The 27,365-nt window shown below is 41.9% G+C and overlaps 1 protein-coding gene across 2 annotated transcripts in view; it reads left to right on the plus strand.

The window, feature by feature from the left end:
• The window catches only part of LOC106589364 (glutamate receptor ionotropic, delta-1), a 455,232-nt gene that overhangs the window by 365,246 nt on the left and 62,621 nt on the right, over positions 1-27,365 (plus strand). For both annotated transcript variants that reach the window (XM_014179240.3, XM_014179241.3), the window contains exons 6-8: positions 4,777-4,950; positions 13,211-13,372; positions 20,642-20,761. In XM_014179240.3, the coding sequence (XP_014034715.1) occupies positions 4,777-4,950; positions 13,211-13,372; positions 20,642-20,761 (456 nt within the window). The remainder of the gene's footprint in view (positions 1-4,776; positions 4,951-13,210; positions 13,373-20,641; positions 20,762-27,365) is intronic.

The following is a 27,365-nucleotide window of genomic DNA, read 5'->3' on the forward strand; positions in this document are numbered from 1 at the left end:
TATATAGTAATAATTCAGTATTTAAGGTTAGGCATAAAGTTAGCAGTGGATATGAATGTACAGGTAACTGACAAAATCATGGAGACACTTCAGTGAATGAGGGATACAAAGTATATTGAAAGCAGGTGCTTCCACACAGATGTGGTTCCTGAGTAGGGCTGTGGCGGTTATGAAAATTTGTCAGCCAGTGATTGTCAAGCAAATAACTGCAGGTCTCCCTCGAGCGCCAGGGAGGGAGAGGGAGCAGGTGTGACACTGTTGTAAAGAGGAACAATGTGCTTAATATTAGGAAAGTTGATAAATAAGTACAGTAGGCCTAGACTATAGAAAGTGAATGGGATCCTCCTCTTTTTAATAGAGGCCATCACTCTGTTTTCTGACGCAATTGCAAAGCCTAAAAGAAATGTTGCGCAACATGAGCTCATGAGCTCTCATGAAGTGTTTGATTAGATTTTCGATCACATTTGCATTGATGTCATAGTGATTAGAGGGACAATAGAGTGCTGAGTACCAGGCAGTTAGCAAGTTTGGTAGGCTGCTAATGACCAGCTGCAGCACAAGAAATTGGAGAAGCCTAATTACCCTAAACGGTCACGTATAATTTGACTGCCTTCATGACTCGCATCCTCTGGTGTGGCGGTAATACGGTCATGTAACAGCACTATTCCAGAGTAAATTAAGCAATTAACATCATATCATGCTTAAGGTCATGTATAAAAATGCTGGACAGGACATTATTTTGCCTACCATGTCTATGCCCCCATAGGATGACAATGCCCCCATCCACAGGGCACGAGTGGTCACTGAATGGTTTGATGAGCATGAATACGATATAAACCATATACCATGGCCATCTCAGTCACCAGATCTAAACCCAATTCAACACTAATGGGAGATTCTGTAGCGGTGCCTGAGACAGCATTTTCCACCACCATCAATAAAACACCAAATTATAGAATTTCTCGTGGAAGAATGGTGTCACATCCTTCCAATAGTGTTCCAGACACTAGAATCTATGCCAAGGTGGGTTGAAGCTGGTCTGGCTCGTAGTGGTCCAATGCCCTCTTAAGACACTTTATGTTAGTGTTTCCTTTATTTTGTCAGTTACCTGTATTAAGAAAGGACTGTGGATGATTGGCCTGACAAAACCATTTTTAGAAGCTGACTGAATGTTTTTTTTATTCCGCTGGGCTCGGCAGGTCTCAGGAAGAAATTACGATTACTCATTGTCCAAGACCGAGTCAAGACCGAGTAAAAATGTATCTGACACCGAGACAAGACACTCAATTTGTGGTCTCGAGACCGGACTCGAGACACACTGCCTACGGGTTGTTTCAATATACATATATATACAGTGCATTCGGAAAGTATTCAGACCCCTTGACTTTTTCCACATGTTGTTACGTTACAGCCTTATTCAAAAATGTATTAAATAAATAAAATGCTATTGTTAAATATGGAGACCCTGCATGCATCATTTGCTTTGAACATCATCAGGCATAATATTTGTTGCTAATATAGAAATGTGTTTAATTAGTGCAAGCTTAGATTTTCTTTCCTGCAGATGTCATTTGTTTAATAATTACATTTGATATCAGTCAAAATTAATAAGAACAACTATTCTAAATAATATGTTTCTGAGAAAAGCGTTATGATATGGATCTTCTTTAAAGAGAGATCAGAAGTTTGTGTGACTCAGATTTTCCAGAGTTGTGTAGAATCACGCAGGGGAGCAATTTTTTACATTCAGCATCACACCATCAAGTAAAATGTAGTATTCTATCTTACAAAGATATCTACATATATTTCAGGATGTTGTATATCCTGGAAATAATCAGAATTCATGTAAACTGTATGAGATATTACCATTAGGTTTTTAAAACCACAATTCAACAAAATCACAATCTCTTTTTGTCTTGTAATAATTTTAAGCATATTTTAACACAGGCTTAAGACCTAACAAACACTTTGTACTTTTTTGTAACACTTTTTACAAAGGCACGGCCCTGTTGTTACTTCATATCTCAGCAATAATGCCTTGCATTATGCCTGGGAAGAAAGCACTTCAATTTGCTCAACTTGCCATGGCTCAACCATTGGCTCAACTTACACTAGTTCAAACATTTAGACTATTAGCCCACACAGCTACAATGATGAACTTTCATGCTAGGTTTAAGACCTCATATTGAAGCTCATAGAGACCCCAATTGATGTATAAAACAGTCTAAAAATTATCTACTTTGGTTTAGACACAAGCATCATGAAACCCCTAACCTCTAAATTCATTTTACTTAGTGAAAATCCAATTTTTGGACATAACTTGCTTAGCACGTTGTCCATGTTGTTTCTTCCTCCATGAAAAGATTACCTCTTCTGAAATTTTTGGTCAAATTTTTAATTTTGTGTACTTTTTCCTAGAAGAAAAGGTGGCTCAGGTTACCCCTTAGGCACAACTTACCCCACTCCCCCCTAATGTGTGTAGTGTGCACTGTTAATACTTTAGGTTAAAAAATTGTTGCTTTTGAGGCTGCTTGTTAAAAACAATTTCTAATTTTTCTGTCAGAACCAGCAAATCGTTTGTCATTGTAATATTAGCCTGCAATGTATTGCAATTGATGGTTCCAGTACCACCATAAGGCACTTTCACACTGTGTAGCTAGCTTGTCCTAGCTGAGACACTCTAACCTTGGTGTTGTACTACCAGACAGATCCTCCAGAACAATGCTGTAGCTTTACATCACTTATTCATCTGCTACAGGGGCTGCAACGGCCCAGGCCAAGATCAACACTACTCTGTCTAAATAAACATGAGTGTTTACGAAAGAGATCATGGACTTTTGCCAGGGGTAAACAGTTGTGTCCTCCATCCAAATATCCGTCTGTTATACGCTGAGTGTACAAAACATTAAGAACTTCCATTCTTGATACATTCTTGATACACATGTGAAACTGTTGAGTGTGAAAACCCCAGCAGTGTTGCAAAACCTGGCACCTACTTCCATACCCCTTTCAAGGGCACTTAAATCTTTTGTCTTGCCCATTCACTCGCTGAATGGCCCACAAACACAATCCATTTCTCAATTATCTCAAGGCTTAAAAATCCTTCTTTAATCTGTCTCCTCCCCTTCATCTACACTGATTGAAGTGGATTTAACACATTTTTGTATTTGTGACATCAATAAGGGATCATAGCTTTCACCTGGATTCACCTGGTCAGTCTATGTCATGGAAAGACCTTGTGTCCTTAATGTTTCGTAAACTCATTGCAAGTCCATAGTCTGTTGTCCATCGTCCCTACCCTGGGCCACTCTCCTGTCTGGGGCTTGAGAGTCTAGAGTAGCTTGGCTCCAGTATTCGGACCTGTTGGATGACCAGATGGTCTTCCCCGGGGGTTGGCATGATAGAGGCCCAGTCTGTACAGCACCTGCAGATGTTGGACACATCAGAGTGTGAAATCAGGAGGGGCATGGGAGGCCAGGCTCAGAAAGTGGAGAAGAGCATTAGGAGGCTTTTAGTGCTAACACCAACCCCCAACCCTCCTCCTGGCCTACACTGCTGTGGGGATTTCCAGATTTACATTTACCGGAAAAAAATCAGTGTGTAAAACTCTGGCATCTTTATGTGGAGAAAATACCATTGTGATGATGAGTAAAACATTACCCACACGGCTTTGCTTCATAATTTTGTTAGAGAATCTGCACCTAACTCATTTGTCAGCTCTGAGTATTATTTTATAATGCTGCGACCAGCATTTATTTCCCCTATATCACATTATAATTGTCGCATGAATGAATCATGCCAAACGGTCAGCACCAGATGTGCCTGTTATTATTACCAAATCATGCAAGAATCAACTCTCTCATTGATGTGGAAGTGATATAGAACCGTAAGCTTCCCTGCTGCTTCAGACAGACAGAAAGCCCAAGCAAGCAGAAAATACCACAAAAACAAAGAAATATGAGAAGACAAGCCAACAGCTGTGGTGGTGGGGTGAGCAGGGAGCCTGGGAACTGGCAGTGGCTGACTAGCACCTATCCTGGGGGTGGATGTGGTGGGTGAGATAATGGGGCCCTGGGTCGGGTTGGTCTCCCCGGCAGGAGCTCAGAGATTGCCTGGAGGCTGAGTGAGCTATGTGTTGTCAACAACAAGCAGACCCAAGGAAAACGAAAGAGCAGAAGGAAGATGCTCTTTCACCACGAATCAAAGCATCCTTATTCCTACTAATCTAAGAGATTCATCTTAAGGATGCAGCTCCTGCAGCACTGCCACCTGCTGAGACCGAGGCTGTCCTAATATGGACACCGTACACCATAGATTTCTGAGGACACAGCTCTCGCTTAAGTTTTCCCTTTTCATGACTCTTTCACTTGGACGTCAAACACTTAAATGACCAATTTCCCTCTGACACATTCTTTCCCTCAGCGGATATTGCAGTTTCTACATGCAGAAAATTGCTTGAATATTGATTGTGGGTTTCCATTCTCATGTGCATTGTGCTGTTTAGATGGGTTTGGCCACTGTACCCATGCCTGTTCTGAATCAAAGTGAAAGTACTCTTCAGGTACGGTGTCCATATAAGGACAGTCTCAGTAGGACTTGTCGGTCTTGTCAGGAGACTGGCAACAACTGATAAGACTTACACTAGTCCGACTGAGACTGTTCTTATGTGGTGACCATACACAGGGACTTCAAAATTAATCTCTATAGAGTTTTTATGCTGTAACATGTCTGTCCCCTTCTCTCAACCTCTCCCCTTCTCTCCACCTCTCGTTATAGGAGATCAGTGATACGGAGATCATGGAGCTGGCCCACAGTGCTTTGGGGCGGATGACAGTGATTCGTCAGATCTTTCCTCTGTGGAGGGACAGCAACGTGCGCTGCATGAGGAACAACCACCGTATCTCCTCCCTGCTCTGTGACCCACAGGAAGGATACCTACAGTCACTGGAGGTCAGTTCAAAAAGGGACCTTTTCTGGCAACTTCACATCAAGGTCTAACAGTTGAAGTTGGAAATTTACATACACTTAGGTTGGAGTCATTAAAACTCGTTTTTCAACTACTCAACAAATTTCTTGTTAACAAGCTATAGTTTTGGCAAGTCGGATAGGACATCTACTTTGTGCATGACACAGTCATTTTTCCAACAATTGTTTACAGACATATTATTTCAATTATAATTCACTGTATCACAATTCCAGTAGGTCAGAAGTTTACATACACTAAGTTGACTGTGCCTTAAACAGCTTGGAAAATTCCAGAAAATGATGTCATAGCTTTAGAAGCTTCTGATAGGCTAATTGACATAATTTGAGTCAATAGGAGGTGTACCTGTGGATGTATTTCAAGGCCTACCTTCAAACTCAGTGCCTCTTTGCTTGACATCATGGGAAAATTAAAAGAAATCAGCCAAGAATTCAGAAAAACAATTGTAGACCACAAGTCTGGTTCATCCTTGGGAAAAATTTCCAAACGCCTGAAGGTCATCAGTACCCTCAAAGCTCATCAGCAAGCTAAGGAACACCTCCCTATGCAACTGGATACTGGACTTCCTGACGGGCCGCCCCCAGGTGGTGAGGGTAGGTAGCAACACATCTGCCATGCTGATCCTCAACACTGGAGCTCCCCAGGGGTGCGTGCTCAGTCCCCTCCTGTACTCCCTGTTCACCCACGACTGCATGGCCAGGCACGACTCCAACACCATCATTAAGTTTGCAGACGACACAACAGGGGTAGGCCTGATAATCGACAACAACGTAACAGCCTATAGGGAGGAGGTCAGAGACCTGGCCGGGTGGTGCCAGAATAACAACCTATCCCTCAACGTAACCAAGACTAAGGAGATAATTGTGAATGACAGAAAAAGGAGCACTGAGCACGCCCCCATTCTCATCGACGGGGCTGTAGTGGAGCAGGTTGAGAGCTTCAAGTTCCTTGGTGTCCACATCAATAACAAACTAGAATGGTCCAAACACACCAAGACAGTCGTGAAGAGGGCACGACAAAACCTATTCCCCCTCAGGAAACTAAAAAGATTTGGCATGGGTCCTGAGATCCTCAAAAGGTTCTACAGCTGCAACATCGAGAGCATCCTGACCGGTTGCATCACTGCCTGGTACGGCAATTGCTCGGCCTCCGACCACAAGGCACTTCAGAGGGTAGTGCTTACGGCCCAGTACATCACTGGGCCAAAGCTGCCTGCCATCCAGGACCTCTACACCAGGCGGTGTCAGAGGAAGGCCCTAAAAATTGTCAAAGACCCCAGCTACCCCAGTCATAGACTGTTCTCTCTACTACCGCATGGCAAGCGGTACCGGACTGCCAAGCCTAAGACAAAAAGGCTTCTCAACAGTTTTTACCCCCAACCCATAAGACTCCTGAACAGGTACCTGGACAATTTGCATTGTGTGCCCCCCCCCCCACCCAACCCCTCTTTTACGCTGCTGCTACTTTCTGTTTATCATATATGCATAGTCACTTTAACTATACATTCATGTACATACTACCTCAATTGGCCCGACCAACCAGTGCTCCCGCACATTGGCTAACCGGGCTATCTGCATTGTGTCCCACAACCTGCCAACCCCTCTTTTTATGCTACTGCTACTCTCTGTTCATCATATATGCATAGTCACTTTAACCATACCTACATGTACATACTATTTCAATCAGCCTGACTAACCGGTGTCCTTATATAGCCTTGCTACTGTTATTTTCAAATGTTTTTTTACTGTTGTTTTATTTCTTTGCTTACATACATACACACACACACACACACACACACACACACACACACACACACACACACACACACACACACACACACACACACACACACACACACACACACACACACACACACACACACATCATTTTCTTTCGCACTATTGGTTAGAGCCTGTAAGTAAGCATTTCACTGTAATACCTGTTGTATTCGGTGCACGTGACAATTAAACATTGATTTTATTTGAGGTACCACGTTCATCTGTACAAACAATAGTATGCAAGTATAAACACCATGGGACCACGCATCCTTCATGCCGCTCAGGAAGGAGATGCGTTCGGTCTCCTCGAGATGAACGTACTTTGGTGCGAGAATTGCAAATCAATCCCAGAACAGCAAATGACCTTGTGAAGATGCTGGAGGAAACGGGTACAAAAGTATCTATATCAGGAGTAAAACAAATCCTATTTTGACATAACCTGAAAGCCTGCACAGAAAGGAAGAGCCACTGCTCCAAAATCGCCATAAAAATCCAGACTACGGTTTGCAACTGCACATGGTGACCAAGATCGTACTTTTTAGAGAAATGTCTTCTGGTCTGATGAAACAAAAATAGAACTGTTTGGCCATAATGACCATTGTTATGTTTGGAGGAAAAAGGGGGATGCTTGCAAGCCCAAGAACACCATCCCAGCCGTGAAGCACGGGGGTGGCAGCATCATGTTGTGGGGGTGCTTTTCTGCAGGAGGGACTGGTGCACTTCACAAAATAGATGGCATCATGAGGAAGGGAAAAATAATGTGGATATATTGAAGCAACATCTCAAGATATCAGTAAGGAAGTTAAAGCTTGGTTGCAAATGGGTCTTCCGAATGGACAATGACCCCAAGCATACTTCCAAAGTTGTGGCAAAATGGCTTAAGGACAACAAAGTCAAGGTATTGGAGTGGTCATCACAAAGCCCTGACCTCAATCCCAAAGAAAATTTGTTGGCAGAACTGAAAAAGCGTGAGCGAGCAAGGAGGCCTACAAACCTGGTTCAATTACACCAGCTCTGTCAGGAGGAATGAGCCAAAATTCACCCAACTTATTGTGGGAAGCTTGTGGAAGGCTACCCGAAACATTTGACTCAAGTTAAACAATTTAAAGGCAATGCTACCAAATACTAATTGAGTGTATGTAAACTTCTGACCTACTGGGAATGTGATGAAAGAAATAAAAGCTGAAAGAAATAATTCTCTCTACTATTATTCTGACATTTCACATTCTTAAAATAAAGTGGTGATCCTAACTGAATTTTTACTAGGATTAAATGTCAGGAATTGTGAAAAACTGAGTTTAAATGTATTTGGCTAAGGTGTATGTAAACTTCCGACTTCTACTGCATATGCCTAGGGTCGAGAGTCTTTCCTGACCATGTTACCTGACCAGGGGCCCTAGTGCCGAGTTATTCCTGGTCAGGAGATTTGTTCAGGAAAAAAAATATATCCCCACATATGACATTCAGAGCCAAATTGCACTTGCGCTTCATAATATGTTCAAGGTCGATCATAATAAATAAATATGAAATAACAAGAATGTGTATTGAATACATTTGAGTTCTATGCCAATGTTTACTTTTACTGTTAACTGATGCTGCCAATGGGACAAAGTCAGTGACCCCTATCACATGTTACGGCAGTGACAGCCCCAGAATGAAAGAGCCTTCTGATTGTTTAGAGTATCACTGAGCCTGTGACCTGGCCCCTGAGGCCCCCTGGGGGTCAACAGCACATACTGTATAGTGTATCTCCCATTGAGTGACAATGGATGATGAGAAGTTCCACAAGGCTGGGCAATTGACATGTGTTGGAATACAGTGACAGGTGTTTGGGGTCTGAAGGACAGATAAAGAAAAGTTGGTTGAGAGCATGGAAACATAATCAATAGGAGAATGGGGATGCCAATCCTTGTGATTCTATTTCTATGGTTGAGAGGACCAGGATGCTAGCGAGGCGTTAGATACCCTGTGGTTCCTATTGACTCATTTTGTTTTGTTAGTTGTTTTGCTTTCAGTCTCCTGAGTCTCTTAACAGTCTTTTTTCAGACTAAACTTCCCACTCATATACATGTTTCTAGTTTACTCATCAAGTAACCTACACTTTATTCAAAAAATGTTTTATCAAATTTTATTCGTCACATGCTTCATAAAAAATGCAGAGAGAAAGAAAATACGTAATAATAAATAGACAATGAGTAACGATAACTTGGCTATATACACAGGGTACCAGTACAGAGTCGATGTGCAGGGGTATGAGGTAATTGAGGTAGGTATTTACATATAACTAGGAATAGAGTGACTTGGCAAGAGGATAGATAATACACATTGGCAGCAGCATATGTGATGAGTCAAAAACGTTAGTGCAAAAAGGGTCAATGCAGATAGTCTAGGTAGCTATTTAACTAACTATTGGAGGTAGAATAAAACATATATATATTGGAGGTAGAAACTGTTCAGGGTTTATTGATAACAATCCAACAAATAATAGTCGGACATTCTCACAAACTCGGTTGAGTAAACGCTGAGTAATCACTTCCTGCAGTTTATGACAAGAATATGTTTTTGAATACATTGCCCCTTTTGAATACACGCAGTATAGGAATCAACAAAAATACAGTATGATGACAAATGTATCAAAGATACCCCTTGGCAGCTAGATAGCAGCTAGACATTATTAATCAACCACCCAACAAAATCACACGGATGCTGCTCTCTAACATCCCTCCCCTCTGTTCCTCATTAATGTAACCAGAGGTGTCTCTGAATGGAAAAAACCTTGAACCCAGCTGAACTCTCGCTATCGCTAACCGTTAGCAGATGGCCCAACTCCTCAGGGGACTCCTATCTCAATAATTCATGAAAAAGAGGGTTAAATGCTCTTTGATGTTAAATCACCTTCATGACATGGCAAACGCTGGTTCATGCTGCCGGCGAACCCCGTCAGTGGTTTATCACAACATTTGCAATTTCAACACTACTGTATCTACTTTCCCCCTGGAAAGATGTCAGTTAGCCATGTATTAACAAATTAGCCATATCCGCACCTTCAGTCTGTCGGTATTTGTATTTTGTATTTATTGTGGATCCCCATTACTGCTGTTCCTGGAGTCCAGCAAAAATTAAGGCAGTAATATACAGTACACAATAATACAATTTTAAAACAGATTTAACAATAGATTAAGTGTGTGCCCTCTGGCGACCACTCTAGTACAACACACAATCCAGGTGTACGTGTATGCTATGTGTGTTTGTATGTGTGTGTTTGTACCTGTTTGTGTGACTCTTCACAAATCCTCGCTGTCCCATAAGGTGTATTTTTATCTGTTTTTTTAAATCTTATTTGACTGCTTCCGTGAGTTACTTGATGTGGAATAGAGTTTCATGTAGCCATGGCTCTATGTAGTACTATGCACCTCCCATTGTCTGATCTGGACTTTGGTACTGTGAAGAGACCTCTGGTGGCATGTCTTGTGGGATATGTATGCATGGGTGTACGAGCTGTGTGCTAGTAGTTTAAACAGACAGCTCGGTGCATTCAACATGTCAGTAATTCTTACAAAAACAAGTAGTGATGAAGTAATTCTCTTCTCTACTTTGAGCCATGAGAGATTGACATGCATATTATTAATGTTAGATCTACGTGTACATTTAAGGGCCAGCCGTGCTGCCCTGTTCTGGGCCAGTTGTAGTTTTCCCAAGTTTCTCTTTGTGGCACCTGACCACACGGCTGGGCAGTAGTCCGGGTGTGACTAAACTAGGGCCTGTATGACCTGCCTTGTTGATATTGTTGTTCTCCCCATCTTAGCTACTGTTGTATCAATTTGTTTTGACCGTAACAGTTTACAATACAGGGTTACTCTAAGCAATTTAGTCTCCTCATTTTAGTCTCCTCAATTTCCACATGATTCATTACAATATTTAGTTGAGGTTTAGGGTTAAGTAAATGATTTGTACCAAATACAATGCTTTTATTTTTTGAAATATTTAGGATTAACTTATTTCTTGCCACCCATTCTGAAACTGACTGCAGGTCTTTGATAAGTGTTGCAATGATTTTACTCACTGTTGTAGCTGACTTGTATAGTTTTGAGTCATCCGCATACATACTGTAGACACACAGGCTTTATTTACTCAGAGCCAGTGGTAGGTCATGCTGGCGTACACCAAATCACTTCCATAATGTGGCGTTCCATTCCACTTCTCTGGGTGACATTGAGTTTGACTGAGATCGCCGATCACAGATCTCTTGATTGAGGCTTCTAAAGGGGTCACTTGTTGATCTCTGGTTGAACCTCTTGTATCAAACCTGTTGTGATGGTGAAGTAATCTGAAGGTTATCGTCAAAAACACAGAGATCAGGACAGGCCACGCAGAGCTAACAACAAGGCGGAGGAGAGGACTGAAGAAGGGTGACAAGGGCACGGGGAGAAAACATAGAGAGAATGCTCGTTGTTGTTGTTTTTGTCTTCTCTAAGTGCCAGTGGTGGAGAGATTTAGGTCCAGGGGGTTGGGATTGATGGGGACGTTGTAGCCAGTGTCGCTGTCCCAGTTCTTCAGTTACAAACTACCCAGCAGATGCAGTCAGCAGCCCAGCCTTAGTTAGCCCTGCCCAGCTTTAGCCCTGCCTAGACTTAGTTAGCCCGGCTCATAGCTGTCCTTGAGGCTTCTACTCTGGCCACAGACTAGTGTAGACTGCTCTATGCATTACTACACTCTAGTTGGCCTGCCCATTGTTGGTCTGATCCTCATCCATATGTCATGTTCACACTCTAAAATGACAAAAGGCATAATAATTAAGTTATCATATTATGATGAGGGGTGAATGTATGCCATAGCCCATATATAGTGTTATCATGCGGATGCAGCTCCATGTTGTTTAACCTCTACAGGATTGGTGTGTCCCCCGTGGGACGGTTGATCGAACGTAAGCTAATGTGATTAGCATGAGGTTGTAAGTAACAAGAACATTTCCGAGGACATTGACATATCTTCTATTGGCAGAAAGCTTACATTCTTATTAATCTAACTGCACTGTCCAATTTACAGTAGCTATTACAGTGAAATAATACCATGCTATTGTTTGAGGAGAGTGCACAGTTATGAACTTGAAAATGTATTAATAAATCAATTAGGCACATTTGGGCAGTCTTGATACAAAATTTTGAACAGAAATGTGATGGTTCATTGGATCAGTCTAAAACTTTGCACATACACTGCTGCCATCGAGTGGCCAAAATCTCAATTGCGTCTGGGTTGGAATAATACATATTGGCCTTTCTCTTGCATTTCAAAGATGATGGTACAAAAAAAAATTGTATTATCTTTTACCATATCTAAAGTGTTATATTCTCCTACATTAATTTCACATTTCCACAAACTTCAAAGCGTTTCCTTTCAAACAGTATCAAGAATGTGCATATCCTTGCTTCAGGTCCTGAGCTACAGGCAGTTAGATTTGGGTATGTCATTTTAGGCGAAAATTGAAAAAAGGGGCCGATCCTTAATGTTGCTTTTCCAATGTAGTGGAGAAGGGAGATGGCATGAATTGTCAGTGCAGAGGATGTCATTATCATAGCCTAGTGTAATGTCTGCGTCTTCTGTCTCTGAAACAGTTGGACTGCTCCGCTGCTTATTTGTCACTGTGCATTTAGTTTCTGCTCCATGGCGCTGGGTTGACTCTGGCGCTGGACTCACATCTGGTCAAGGGGACTGTCATGCTTTGTGTCACTTTGATAGGGGTGTCTGTGTGAGTGTGCGTGGGCGTCTTGCGGTCCTGTGTGCGTCATGCGCACCCGCGTGCGCGTGTGTGTCTGTCTGAGAGTGTGCCTGCATGTGTGTTTTGGGGGGCCTCATGTGGGGCTCATTTAGCCCAGCGGTTCCTGATGTCCCCAGCTGTGTCCCACTCCCAGTCAGAGTGCTTTCTATTCCCGGAGGTAATTAGGATTAGCACCCCTTCACTCCCCGTCAGAGCCAGAGCAACATCTGTGGCGCTGCTTAGAGAAACAACCACAGAGCTCTGTTTATAAAGCTTTTCTGAACTTTGTTTATGCAGTACCTTTCCAAGTCCTCACAAACAGAGAATACCCATTGGAAATCCTGGTCCTATTAAACACATCAAAACACACCAGTCCTACCATTCCCTAATGGTGCAGCCTCAATTTTACTTTTGTACAATGAATAGGTTGTGCATCAACAATGATTTAATCACATATCACTGTTTAACTGGTTTCCATGGTCTCCAATCTCTGATGTGTGTGTTTTCAACAGAGATCCTAGAAATGTATTGTTTAATACAACATTTTACAAGCAGTTTCTAGAATGACCAAGATGGTTGATTTTCAGTCATGTTGCTATGATGCCAATGTCCATTCTAGAGTTCTATATGTGATTCTATGCTGTTTTCTCCCTCCTCACTCTCTCTATGTGCCTTTTACTGTCTGTACTTCAGGTGTCCAACCTGTACCTGTATGACAGCGTTCTGGCGCTAGCCAACGCCTTCCACAGGAAGTTGGTGGACAGGAAGTGGCACAGCATGGCCAGTCTCAACTGCATCAAGAAGTCCACCAAGCCATGGAATGGAGGCTGGTCCATGCTGGAGAACATCCAGATGGTAAATTTAGTACAACATTTTAGTTCAGAACATGAATATTAACCTTTTTATATGTATATATACAGAGGCTTGCGAAAGTATTCATCCCCCTTGGCATTTTTTCCTATGTTGTTGCCTTGCAACCTGGAATTAAAATGGATTTTGGGGGGGTTGTATTTTGGGGGGGTTGTCCCAGTCTCAAATCTCTGGAAGACTGAAACAGTTTTCCCTCAAGAATTTCCCTGTATTTAGCGCCATCTATCATTCCTTCAATTCTGACCAGTTTCCCAGTCCCTGCCGATGAAAAACATCCCCACAGCTTGATGCTGCCACCACCATGCTTCACTGTGGGGATAAGGTTCTCGGGGTGATGAGAGGTGTTGGGTTTGCGCCAGACATAGCGTTTTCCTCGATGGCCAAAAAGCTCAATTTTAGTCTCATCTGACCAGAGCACCTTCTTCCATACATTTGAGGAGTCTCCCACATGCCTTTTGAGGAACACCAAACATGTTTGCTTATTTTTTTCTTTAAGCAAACGACAAGAGGGATGAATACCGTTGCCAGGCACTGTACAGTGACTTTCATGACTTTCATCATGCTGAATACCTGAAAGGTTGTTCAAGGTACACAAGTTGTGAATCCAATATTTTTCGGAAGCAAAAGGGCTCAAGGCCGTGAAAATAGTACGAAGCAGAAAAGAGTAAAATAAACTGCCCTTGAATCTAATTCACTCTACATGTGTCACAACCGGAGATGCACAGCTGTGGGAGATGCAGATGGTTGCCAGCCCTCGGCTTCCATGAAATTTCTCCTGTTGCCATCCACCGCACTCACATCTTCATTCAACACTGGAGCTACACACTAGATTTGCGCTGCAGAATCTCCTAAGGTTTTCGGGGGCCCATTTTCCAAATGTGGTCTTTAGAGCAGCATGGGAAAACGTGTGTGCATGCCTGTGTGCGTTCTTCGATTGCATGCTCCTTTAACGTTCTATGAGCCACAGAGGGCTGTGGAGAGATATACTGTCAGGTCCAAAATTATTGCCACATTTGATAAAGATGAGTAAAAAAGACTATCAAATAAATACAAATAAATAACAATAAAAGGGACAATTTTATTATTTCATACTAACATAATTGCTCAGAAAAGGAAAATAACATCAAAGATAAACCACCATATTTAAAATGTTTTTTTTTTAATGTATAATGCATCCTTCTTTCGACGCAATACTCACCACTAGTGTGCATGCCCAAAGAGCTCTATTGTCATGTGATCTGACCATAGCACCGGTTCCAACCCAACTGCCAATGCCGTTTAGCAAACTCCAGGCGTTTACATTTGGTGAATTACATGAAAATAGAGCTGTTTGGCCAAGCACACCAGTGTTAAAATATGGTGGTTGTAAGGGGTGCATAACTGGTGGCAGCGAAGTCAGACGCAGGAGAGCAGAACTGGGTAATAACCGGAGCAGTTTAATATATATATATATATATATAACCACCGGCATCCAAAATAATAAAGAATGGGTACAAAACCCATCGCGCACCAGACAACAATGTGCACATGCACTTACAACAAACAATACCACACAAAGACATGGGGGGAACAGAGGGTTAAATACACAACACGTAATGAGGGAATGAAAACCAGGTGTGTTGGAAAACAAGACAAAACAAATGGAAATGAAAAATGGATCGGTGATGGCTAGAAGACCGGTGACGTCGACCGCCGAACACCGCCCGAACAAGGAGAGGAACCGACTTCGACAGAAGTCGTGACAGTGGTGGATAATTAGTATTATGGGGCTAGCTTGCTTCCGCTGGTCCTGGGCCCCCTTGTTAAAAGGATAGTTCACCCAAATTATAAAATTGGATATTGTTTGCCTTACGCTCTAAGCCAGTGGTCACCAAATGGTCGGTCGATCTTCAAGGCATCCCTAGCCGATCACCAAACGTTTCTGTAGAAAAGCCAATGATAAAGCTGTGCGCTCCTTTTTTTATAATTTTTTTTGTATTGCGCTGTTGGCAGTAGGTGCACTTATTTCAGAAGCCCTGCGCGCCGTGAAGACAGTGTTCCCATTTTGAACCATGTCATTTGTTTGATGGGACAAACTCCGCCTACCTGGTGGACCAGGAGAGCTGTGGCTAAATCAAGTGTGCTTACTGTGCTGGCCAATTGGAAAGCCCAAATCACCGTACCTACATCTTCCACGACCCCACAGCAAAGTTTGATACTAGCCTATGTGAAATTTCATGATGTTTAAAACCATGACCAGAAAGAGTCTGTCAAAGAATATAGCAAAGAGCTGCTGTTTTTATGAGTGAGTTAATGTTTGTTTTTATTCAGCAATGTCAACACTTTTACAAAACATAAAACGTGCTTCTTATTTGCATTAACAGCTCGTCGAGTCTATTTTAATATTGAGGAATATAACATGAATTTGTGCATGAAGCAGGAATAATGCGATGCGACTAGATTGGTGACGGTGTCCCCTCTCTCTGTTCAGGCTTAATTAATTCTCTGCCGATTTTGTTGTAAAACGTTTCTTAAACAGAAGCAAACTGAATGAAACAGGGAGAGACCTACCTCCATTTGTCCAATAGAAACTCTTGTTTTAGTTGCAAAACGAAACAATTTGCAACTCTTTGGCAGAATGAATACACCCCAGTCTCACCTGAGGAAAAGAGAGAGCAGGACCGTGAGAGGCGGAAAGGAGAGAGCAGGGACCGTAAGAGGCAGACCCTCTGCTGTTCTCTCCTTCCACTGAGACTGACCATCAGATGCAGGTACCATCAGCCCAGTAAAATAAAAAAGCAAATTATTTGGTAATTATTTCAGGCCAAGAATAGCATTTATTAGGACTACTGTATTAGGCCTACTGCACAAACCTCATTCCCAAATAACTGTTTTTATTAGGTTAATGTTGCACAGGCTTACATTTGTTAAATCATGTTCAAAGAAAAATTATCTGAGTGGAAAATTCCAGCATGGTCGTTGACTGCGAATGTGATCTTGACTCAGAAAAGGTTGGTGACCACTGCTCTAAGCAGTCTATGGACAAGGTATGACACTAATCCGTGCTTTGGTTTAGTTTCCTTGGCACTGTTTTCACATGCTAATGTGACACAAATCCCATTCAATTCATGGGACCAATATTAGTATTTTTTTGCGCATCATGTACAAATCATCCAAATGTATCTAAAATTGTGAAGCTCAACATAGTCACTTATAGATGATGACTTGAATGGGATTTGTGCCACAGATGCTAAAATGTTAGCATGGTAAACTAAACTAAACCATGAATTGCTGTCATACCTTGTCCATAGAATGCTTACAGCGTAAGGAACCCGTTGTGTCATTTTGTAATTTGGGTGAGCTATCCCTTTAAGGTCAATAACATCACAAACTTTACCCAGTACCAGGACATTTTGGCCAAACACCTGGTTGCCACTGTCACGAGGCTGAAACTTGGCAGCAAGTGGATCTTCCAGCAAGACAATAACCCCATGCACACATCAAAATCTATAAATAAATGTCCAGAAAATCAACATCAATCTCTGGACTTGAACCCCATTTTAAACCTGGGCTTTGAATTGAAGAAAGCAGTACATAAGCATAGACAAAGGATGTCAAGGATCTGGAAAGATTCTTTATGGAGGAATTGTCTAAGATCACTCCTAATGTTTTCTCCAATCTCATAAAACATTTTAGAAAAAGACTCAATGCCGTTATCCTCGCAAGATCAGATGAGGTTTTGAAAACAGGGTTGTCAATAGTTTTGATCCCTATACATTTGCAAAAATAAACGATTACTTGTTAAACAAATTCTCTTTCTCTGAGTAATTGTATTAGTCTAAAATAATATAATTTTCCAATTTCTTTTGCATACAATATAGCTCAGTATTTGGATTATTTCTCACCTACTGTCTTTTTTGCTCATCTTTACCAAGAGTGCCAATAATTTTGGGCTTGACTGTATTTGTCTTAGAGAAATTGGCCAGTCCCTAGCACAGTGACATTGATTCAAACATGCAAACTGATTCAACCACAATATTAATTGTCTCACATGCTGACCAGAGCAGACACTTAGTGTGCGAGAGCATCGCAAAATACATTTAGAAATCCATGTTATTCAATTAATGCACCCACACTGCTCGCGTGCGCCAACGAGCGTCTGCGATGCCAAGGGCTAAAATAGAAGTAATTTCTATTTCTGATGCAGATCGCACTGCAAGTCCTGCCTCTCCCATCTCTTCATTGGTTTATAGAAGCAGGTACCCACGTGCCATCTCCTCATTGGCTATACCCACGTGGTTGATTGAAAGGCGAAATGTTTTGCCGGTCGTCGTGGTAATACTATGAAAGTATAGATGCCAATCACCATGTATGTTCAAAGATGAAAAAGCCTGGAAGGAGGAGAGATGACTAGAAACGATTCAGTTGGCCGTTTTATGTGTGGATTAATTGTCGGAGTAGAGGACCTTGTGCATTTCAGGTAAAATAACTACTCAATGTTTACATCCCAGGTAAATTAGCTAGCAACAGCAAGCTAGCTAAATAGGACAAATTAGCTAGCAAGTGCAAGATAACTAGCTAAATTGCCATACATGTTTAATGCTTTTCGACCTGTCCCCAAATGAATGTCATTGGTTCAGAGTTTGTTTTGATATTTTAACCTACGTATCGTGATCGCGTTTGGTGTAGGGGGACAAAATACATTTATGCACGATAGCGCACGATGGAGCACGCGTGCAGCCAGTTTGGGTTCCGTGTTAGGGAGTGCACTGATTTCATTATGAACTTGATATTAAAGGACTTGGTAAAGCAGGATGGCGCCGACAGAGATGGTCGCTTTGCTTCGAGTCCTTTGGAAACTTTGCAGTATTTTGTTTTTTTATGTATTATTTCTTACATTGTTAGCTCAGAAAATCTTAAGTGTTATTACATACAGCCAGGAAGAACTATTGGATATAAAAGCGACGTCAACTTACCAACATTATGACCAGGCATACGAATTTCCCGAAGTGGATCCTTTGTTCGGACCACCACCCAGGACATTGGATCTAATCCCAGCAGCCGACCCAAAACAACGTTGCCGCAGAAGAGGCAGACGGAGCGGCCTCCTGGTCAGGCTCCGTAGGCGTGCACACCGCCCACAAGTATACTACTCACCAATGTCAAGTCTCTTGTACAACAAGGTAGACGAAATTTGAGCAAGGGTTGCCTTCCAGAGAGACATCAGAGATTATAACATTCTCTGTTTCACGGAAACATGACTCTCTCGGGATACGTTGTCGGAGTTGGTTCAGCCAATGGGCTTCTTCATCAGTCGCGCCAACAGAGATAAACACCTCTCTGGGAACAAGAAAGGCAGGGGTGTATGCTTCATGATTAACAACTCACAACAATCACAACAACATACAGGAACTCAAGTTCTTCTGCTCACCCAACCATAAATAAATCAGCCGTTTCCAGCTACAATAGTCATTTACAACATTAACAATGTCTACAATGTATTGTTGATAAATTTGATGTTGTTTTAATGTTAAAAAAATGTGCTTTTGTTTCAAAGACAAGGACATTTTTAAGTGACCCCAAACTTTTGAATGGTAGTGTACAGTTGAAGTCAGAAGTTTACATACATCTTAGCCAAATACATTTCAACTCAGTTTTTCACAATTCCTGACATTTAATCCTAGTAAAAATTCCCTTTCTTAGTTAGGATCACCACTTTATTTTAATGTGCAATGTCAGAATAATAGTAGAGAGAATGATTTATTTCAGATTTTATTTATTTCATCATCACAAACATTTTGGGATGCCTTCCACAAGCTTCCCACAATAAATTGGGTGAATTTTGGCCCATTCCTCCTGACAGAGCTGGTCTAACTGAGTCAGGTTTGTAGGTTTGAAGACCGATTTGCGACCAAGCTTTAACTTTAAGTCATTTTGCCACAACTTTGGAAGTATGCTTGGCGTCATTGTACATTCGGAAGACCCATTTGCGACCAAGCTTTAACTTCCTTACTGATATCTTGAGATGTTGCTTCAATATATCCACATCATTTTTCTTCCTCATGATTTTTCTTCCTCATGATGCCATCTATTTTGTGAAGTGCACCAGTCCCTCCTGCAGCAAACCACCCCCACAACATGATGCTGCCAACCCCGTGCTTCACGATTTGGATGATGTTCTTCGGCTTGCAAGCCTCCCCCTTTTTTCCTCCAAACATAATGATGGTCATTATGGCCAAACAGTTCTATTTTTGTTTCATCAGACCAAGAGAACATTCCTCCAAAAAGTACAATCTTTGTCCCCATGTGCAGTTGCAAACCGTAGTCTGTTTTTTTATGGCAGTTTTGGAGCAGTGGCTTCTTCCTTGCTGAGCGACCTTTCAGGTTATGTCGATATAGGACTCGTTTTACTGTGGATATAGATACTTTTGTACCTGTTTCCTCCAGCGTCTTCACAAGGTCCTTTGCTGTTGTTATTGAATTGATTTACACTTTTCGCACCAAAGTACGCTCATCTCTAGGAGACAGAACGCGTCTCCTTCCTGAGCGGTATGACCGCTGCGTGGTCCCATGGTGTTTATACTTGCGTACTTGGAAAAAAAGGCATTTGGAAAAGGCATTTGGGGAAAAAAAGGCATTTGGAAATTGCTCCCAAGAATGAACTAGACTTGTGGAGGTCTACAATTAATTTTCTGAGGTCTTGGCTGATTTCTTTAGATGTTCCAATGATGTCAAACAAAGAGGCACTGAGTTTAAAGGTAGGCCTTGACATACATCCACAGGTACACCTCCAAATGACTCAAATTATGTCAATTAGCCTATCAGAAACTTTTTTGTGATACAGTGAATTATAAGTGAAATAATCTGTCTGTAAACAATTGTTGGAAAAATGACTTGTGTCATGCGACAAAGTAGATGTCCTAAATGACTTGCCAAATGACTATAGTTTGTTAACAAGAAATTTGTGGAGTGGTTGAAAAACGAGTTTTAATGGCTCCAACCTAGGTGTATGTAAACTTCCAACTTCAACTGTACATATTATTATTCCTCCCTTTAGATGTGTGTATTAAGTAGTTGTTGGGGAATTGTTAGATTACTTTTTATATATTACTGCACTGTCGGATCTAGAAGCACAAGCATTTCACCACTCACATTAACATCTGCTAACCATTTGTATGTGACCAATCACATTTGATTTGACAGTTGGTCTTGTCGTGACACTGAGACCTCACTCTATGAATTCAAACTATATTATCTTTCTCTCTCTCCTCACAGGGACATATCACAGGTCTCACAGGAACAATGGATTTCAAAGCGAATGGATCCAATTCTCATGTTCAGTTTGAAATTCTGGGCACCAGCTTCAGCGAGACATTTGGAAAAGACGTGAAAAGGGTGAGTATGATGATTCCGCTACTGATGTGCATTCCTCCTTTGGCTCAAGATGGCCTTAAGTCTGACAGATGTTTTTGAGTTTGTTCTTCTCTGCGCAGTTCTGAAGCTACGGACCTCTGTGGTACTACCCAGTGGTATTGCAGCACAGCAAGCCTCTACAAAGTAGTCAGTAAACCATTTCTTTAAAACAGAGGAGGTTATGGCCCATAAATTGCTGGCAGCGATTTCTGAGGTGTCTTGGGTTGGGTTTCTTTGCACACAGAAATTGGAGTGTGGAAACCCTGTGGAACACACTGCAGTCCTTGAGGCAAAGCATACACAATAATCTGCCAGGATACTGTTGGTTGTCTCTTTAAGTAATATACTCTACAATATCTAGGTTATTTATACATTGATGGAAAAAACTAGGTTAACCGGCATGATCGAAATTCTCTATGTATTCTATAATGCAAATTGTCATCAGTGGTGGAAAAAATACCCAATTGTCATATTTGAGTAAAAGTAAAGACACCTTAACAGAAAATGACTCAAGTAAAAGTGAAAGTCACCCAGTGTAACGATGTGTGCTGAGAGTCGGGAAGCAAGTTCAGGGAGTGAGTGTTTTAATAAATAAACACAACATAAGATAAAATAAGAAACAAGAACAACGCACAGACATGACACAGGAACAGAAACAATAATGCCTGGGGAAGGAACCAAAGGGAGTGACATATATAGGGAAGGTAATTAAGGAAGTGATGGACTCCGGGTGAGTCGGATGACGTGCAGGTGCGACAGGTGGGCGCCATAACGAGCAGCCTGCTGACCTAAAGGCCGGAGAGGGAGCACACGTGACAGTAAACCCCTCCCCGACGCGCGTCTCCAGCCGCAGGACGCCGTCCAAAATGACAATCCCGGGGACCAGGAGCGGACCGGTCACCCCTGCTGATGCATGGTAACCTGTCGCCGGCTGGGGTGCGGGAACCTGACAGACCGGCTCAGGCAGGGGAGCCTGGCGATCCGGTGGAAGCAGGCAATCCGGCGAAGGCATGAAAGCCCGACGAGCCGGCTGAGGCAGGGGAGCCTGGCGATCCGGCGGAGGCAGAGGAGCCTGGCGATTATTTTAACTTTATTTAACTATGCAAGTCAGTTAAGAACAAATTCTTATTTTCAATGACAGCCTAGGAACAGTGGCTTAACTGCCTTGCTCAGGGGCAGAACGACAGATTTTTAGCTTGTCAGCTCGGGGATTCAATCTGGCAACCTTTCGGTTACTAGTACAACGCTCTAACTACCAGGCTACCTGCCGCCCTTTAGGCATGAGAGCCTGTAGCGGCTCCCGGACCCGACGTCATTCCCATTTGTCATATAAGAGTTTACCTATTTGCTTATGGTTTTGCTTACATCTAGTGACATGCTTTTTAAATTATATGAACAAAAAATATAACATTTTATTTGGAATGGCAAGCCAGACAAATTTTAAAGGGCCTATTTATACACTGCTCAAAAAAAATTAAGGGAACACTAAAATAACACATCCTAGATCCGAATGAATGAAATAATCTTATTAAATACTTTTTTCTTTACATAGTTGAATGTGCTGACAACAAAATCACACAAAAAGAATCAATGGAAATCCAATTTATCAACCCATGGAGGTCTGGATTTGGAGTCACACTCAAAATTTAAGTGGAAAACCACACTACAGGCTGATCCAACTTTGATGTAATGTCCTTAAAACAAGTCAAAATGAGGCTCAGTAGTGTGTGTGGCCTCCAAGTGCCTGTATGACCTCCCTACAATGCCTGGGCATGCTCCTGATGAGGTGGCGGATGGTCTCCTGAGGGATCTCCTCCCAGACCTGGACTAAAGCATCCGCCAACTCCTGGACAGTCTGTGGTGCAACGTGGCGTTGGTGGATGGAGCGAGACATGATGTCCCAGATGTGCTCAATTGGATTCAGGTCTGGGGAACGGGCGGGCCAGTCCATAGCATCAATGCCTTCCTCTTGCAGGAACTGCTGACACACTCCAGCCACATGAGGTCTAGCATTGTCTTGCATTAGGAGGAACCCAGGGCCAACCGCACCAGCATATGGTCTCACAAGGGGTCTGAGCATCTCATCTCGGTACCTAATGGCAGTCAGGCTACCTCTGGCGAGCACATGGAGGGCTGTGCGGCCCCCCAAAGAAATGCCACCCCACACCATGACTGACCCACCGCCAAACCGGTTATGCTGGAGGATGTTGCAGGCAGCAGAACGTTCTCCACGGCATCTCCAGACTGTCACGTCTGTCACATGTGCTCAGTGTGAACCTGCTTTCATCTGTGAAGAGCACAGGGCGCCAGTGGCGAATTTGCCAATCTTGGTGTTCTCTGGCAAATGCCAAACGTCCTGCACGGTGTTGGGCTGTAAGCACAACCCCCACCTGTGGACGTCGGGCGCTCATACCACCCTCATGGAGTCTGTTTCTGACCGTTTGAGCAGACACATGCACATTTGTGGCCTGCTGGAGGTCATTTTGCAGGGCTCTGGCAGTGCTCCTCCTGCTCCTCCTTGCACAAAGTGGAGGTAGCGGTCCTGCTGCTGGGTTGTTGCCCTCCTACGGCCTCCTCCACGTCTCCTGATGTACTGGCCTGTCTCCTGGTAGCGCCTCCATGCTCTGGACACTACGCTGACAGACACAGCAAACCTTCTTGCCACAGCTCGCATTGATGTGCCATCCTGGATGAGCTGCACTACCTGAGCCACTTGTGTGGGTTGTAGACTCCGTCTCATGCTACCACTAGAGTGAAAGCACCGCCAGCATTCAAAAGTGACCAAAACATCAGCCAGGAAGCATAGGAACTGAGAAGTGGTCTGTGGTTACCACCTGCAGAACCACTCCTTTATTGGGGGTGTCTTGCTAATTGCCTATCATTTCCACCTGTTGTCTATTCCATTTGCACAACAGCATGTGAAATGTATTGTCAATCAGTGTTGCTTCCTAAGTGGACAGTTTGATTTCACAGAAGTGTGATTGACTTGGAGTATATAACAAATATGAATTCGGAGGGCAGAAATGATTAAATATTAAAGTATTAGACCTCTCACTAAAGGCATCAGTCATACACAAGTTATACTTAAATCCAAACTGGTTCTCTAGTAAATTGATAGGAATGTCTCATCCATTGTTCAAGAATGGCCTTTTTCCCTTTATTCAGATTACACCTGCTCACTTTCGGTTGTTTGAAAAGGAAATAATCTCAAAAATATTACCACAAAAATGGAAGAGGCAAGTAGAAGGGGAAAAAAGTAAGCAACTTGTATGTCAGCCCTGCATTAAATGGTTAAAGAAAAGTGTAATAATTAAAAACATGTACCAATTTAATTTAAGGACCAAAAAACTGACAGCTGTGCCATATAAATTGCAAAATACTTGGGAAGAGATTTTCAATGTACCCATTCCATGGCACATGGTTTATGAATTGATACGCAAAACAACGCTGGATTCAAAACTTCAAATGTTTCAATTTAAATTACTATACAAAATTCTTGCAACCATAGAACATTATATATATGGGGGATACAATCTTACCAGCTCTGCAGATTTTGCAGTGAGGAGGCAGAGTCATTAGATCATTTATTTTGGTATTGTCCATATGTAGCTCGTTTTTGGTCACAGTTCCAGGAATGGCTGAAGAATTGCAACATTTGCCTAGAACTAACGCTGCAGATAGCAATACTGGGTGATTTAAAAGCCATAGTCAATCAATCAATAATATAATAATTATTTTAGATTTTTTTATTTTTTTTATTTACAATCTGTAGAAACTATGAGAATAGAAAGATTCAGTACATTTGTGAAGCATCACAGCACAGTTGAAAAATATCTGGCAAATAGAAATCCAAAATGGATGGTGTTAAGCGATAGATGGGAGGGGTTGAATGGAGCTGAAGGGTGGGACTAGTAACAAGATAACCAATGTAAACATACGGGGTCTGTCAAATGTATATAGGTTCAGAAGTTTTGTGAAATAGCACAGTTACAAACTGGATGGACATCAGAAATAGAGGAAGGACTAAAAACAAACTAAATATAACTATTGTAAAATAGATTGTGTCTGTAAAATGTGTATAGTATGTATAAACTGAAGGTAGAAGCCTAAGTGTTATTGTTTATTGGTTCACTCCAATTGGGGGAAGGGTGGTAGGGTTTGCGGGGAATAATAAAGGTATATTCAAAAAAAAGTATGTGTATCTATATAGGTATGTGTGTGTATGTATGTATGTATGTATGTGTATATGTATGCATATGTGTATGTACGTGTATGCATATGGATACATATATTTACCAAAAAAATATATGGGGGATTGGAAATGATGCAGACAATTACATTGCTGGAAGCAGCAATCTTTCCGCAATATTAAGCTGATCCTACCCTAAATAAAAAAAAAATATATATATATAATATGTATATAGGGAAGGTAATCAGGGAAGTGATGGAGTCCAGGTGAGTCTGATGACACGCAGGTGCGCGTAACGATGGTGACAGGTGTGCGCCATAACGAGCAGCCTGGTGACCTAGAGGCCGGAGAAGGAGCACACGATACACCCAGCAAAATTCTACTTGAGTAAAAGTCAATGTATTTGATTTGAAATACACTGAAGTATCAAAGTAAATGTAATTGCAAAATCTACTTAAGAATCAAAAGTATAAAACATTTTAAATTGCTTATATTAAGCAAACCAAAACGGCACAATTGCATTTTATTTTTTAAATTGTGGATAGCCAGGGGCACACTACAACACTTCGACATCATTTAAAAAATAAAAATGTGTGTTTAGTGAGTCCACCAGATCAGAGGCAGTAAGGATGACCAGGAATGATCTGTTGATAAGTGTGAAAATTTGAAAATGTTTCTGTCCTGCTAAGCATTCAAAATGTAACGAGTACTTTTGGGTGTCAGGGAAAATATATGGAGTAAAAAGTACATTACTTTCCTTAGGAATGTATTGAAGTAAAAGTTTGTGAAAATATAAATAGTAAAGTACAGACACCCCCAAAAATGTATTAAGTAGTACTTGAAAGTGTTTTTACTTAAGTACTTTACACCACTGATTGTCATATGCTAAGATGTGTTTTTCTTAAAAAACATAGTAATGACATAATGCAATATTAATTTTCATAAATAAGTCCTAGTAAAACACATACTGGGCGTTATATGAGTGTAGAAACATTAGGAACACCTTCCTAATATTGAAATGCACCCCCCCGTTTTGACCTCAGAACAGCCTCATTTCATTGTGGCATGGACTCTACAAGGTGTCGAAAGCATTCCACAGGGATCCTGGCCCATGTTGACTCCAATGCTTCCCACAGTTGTGTCAAGTTGGCTGGATGTCCTTTGGGCGGTGAACCATTCTTGATAAACATGGGAAACTGTTGAGCGTGAAAATCCCAGCAGTGTTGGAGATCTTGACACTCAATATTAGTGTTCCTAAAGTTTTGTACGCTCAGTGTATATAAACACAGGGAGAATCAAGTTTTTGACTGCACTGGACGTTTAAGACATAAACACACCAATGACAGGCCTCTCATATATTAACATACTACTATACTGCTGTGCCATTATTGCATTTCTATTGCACACATTATTTCAGCTAATGTAGTACTGTGCTTTTTTTCTGATCAAACACCAGTCAGTACAGTGTCAATCATCCTGTAATGACGACTGTAGGACAAGCAGCAACAGGGTCACTGTCAACACAGCTCACACTGTATATGGCTGGGGAAGCACACACTGTAGGCTGTCTCTCAAATAATACCCTATATTCCCCATATAGGGCATTATTTTCGACAAGGGTCCTATTCAGAACCCTCTGTGTGTCTAGTCAAAAGAAGTACACTAATTTGGGAATAGGGTATTAATTGAGACACAGATGCTGTCTGCTCCTCTGTCCCATTGGGGAGACTCCTCTGTGTCTCCTCAGTGACTAGAGTGTATTATGCGGCTACGCTCTTATTCTGAGATGCCTTCACTGGCGCTTGTTCAGGAGAGGATGGCCATCATTAAAAGGAGGGATGCCTGTCAGATGTAAACGTCTCCATAAGACTCGCCCAAATAACAAGTCCATGCTCCATGACTGGGAGAAATGTCAGCCATTGCCCAATGGCGATTCGTCTTTGAATTGTTAGGGGGGGAATGTGTCAAAGAATACTGTGTCTAGTAAATAGCCTGGTTTCAAGTGCTTTTCTTCTTTATATATTTGTTATTTTGTGACATTTTATAGGTTTTTCGTATTGGTTGGTTTGTGTACCTTCCATCATGGAGAATAAGTACAATAAATTACGTGGAAGTGGAATGAGTCAGACCCGTGGTAATGAAGATTTAATCACCCGGCATTCCAACTTTAATTATGAACCCAGTGTATCACGTTATGGCCATTAGGGTCCACGGGCCCAAAGCCATAAGCCACACATATGCACTCCCCACACACACACACACACACACACAAGCACACACACACCCCATTTTACTGTGGCTCCCCTTCATCCCATGGACATTTATTATGTGTATTGAAAGGAAAGGACAGCTAATGGCACGTCAAGTGCACTCAGTCCTGTTGTTGTTCATTATTAC

The sequence above is a fragment of the Salmo salar genome, chromosome 28, assembly GCF_965601325.2.
Source record: "Salmo salar chromosome 28, fSalSal1, whole genome shotgun sequence".
NCBI lineage: Eukaryota > Metazoa > Chordata > Actinopteri > Salmoniformes > Salmonidae > Salmo > Salmo salar.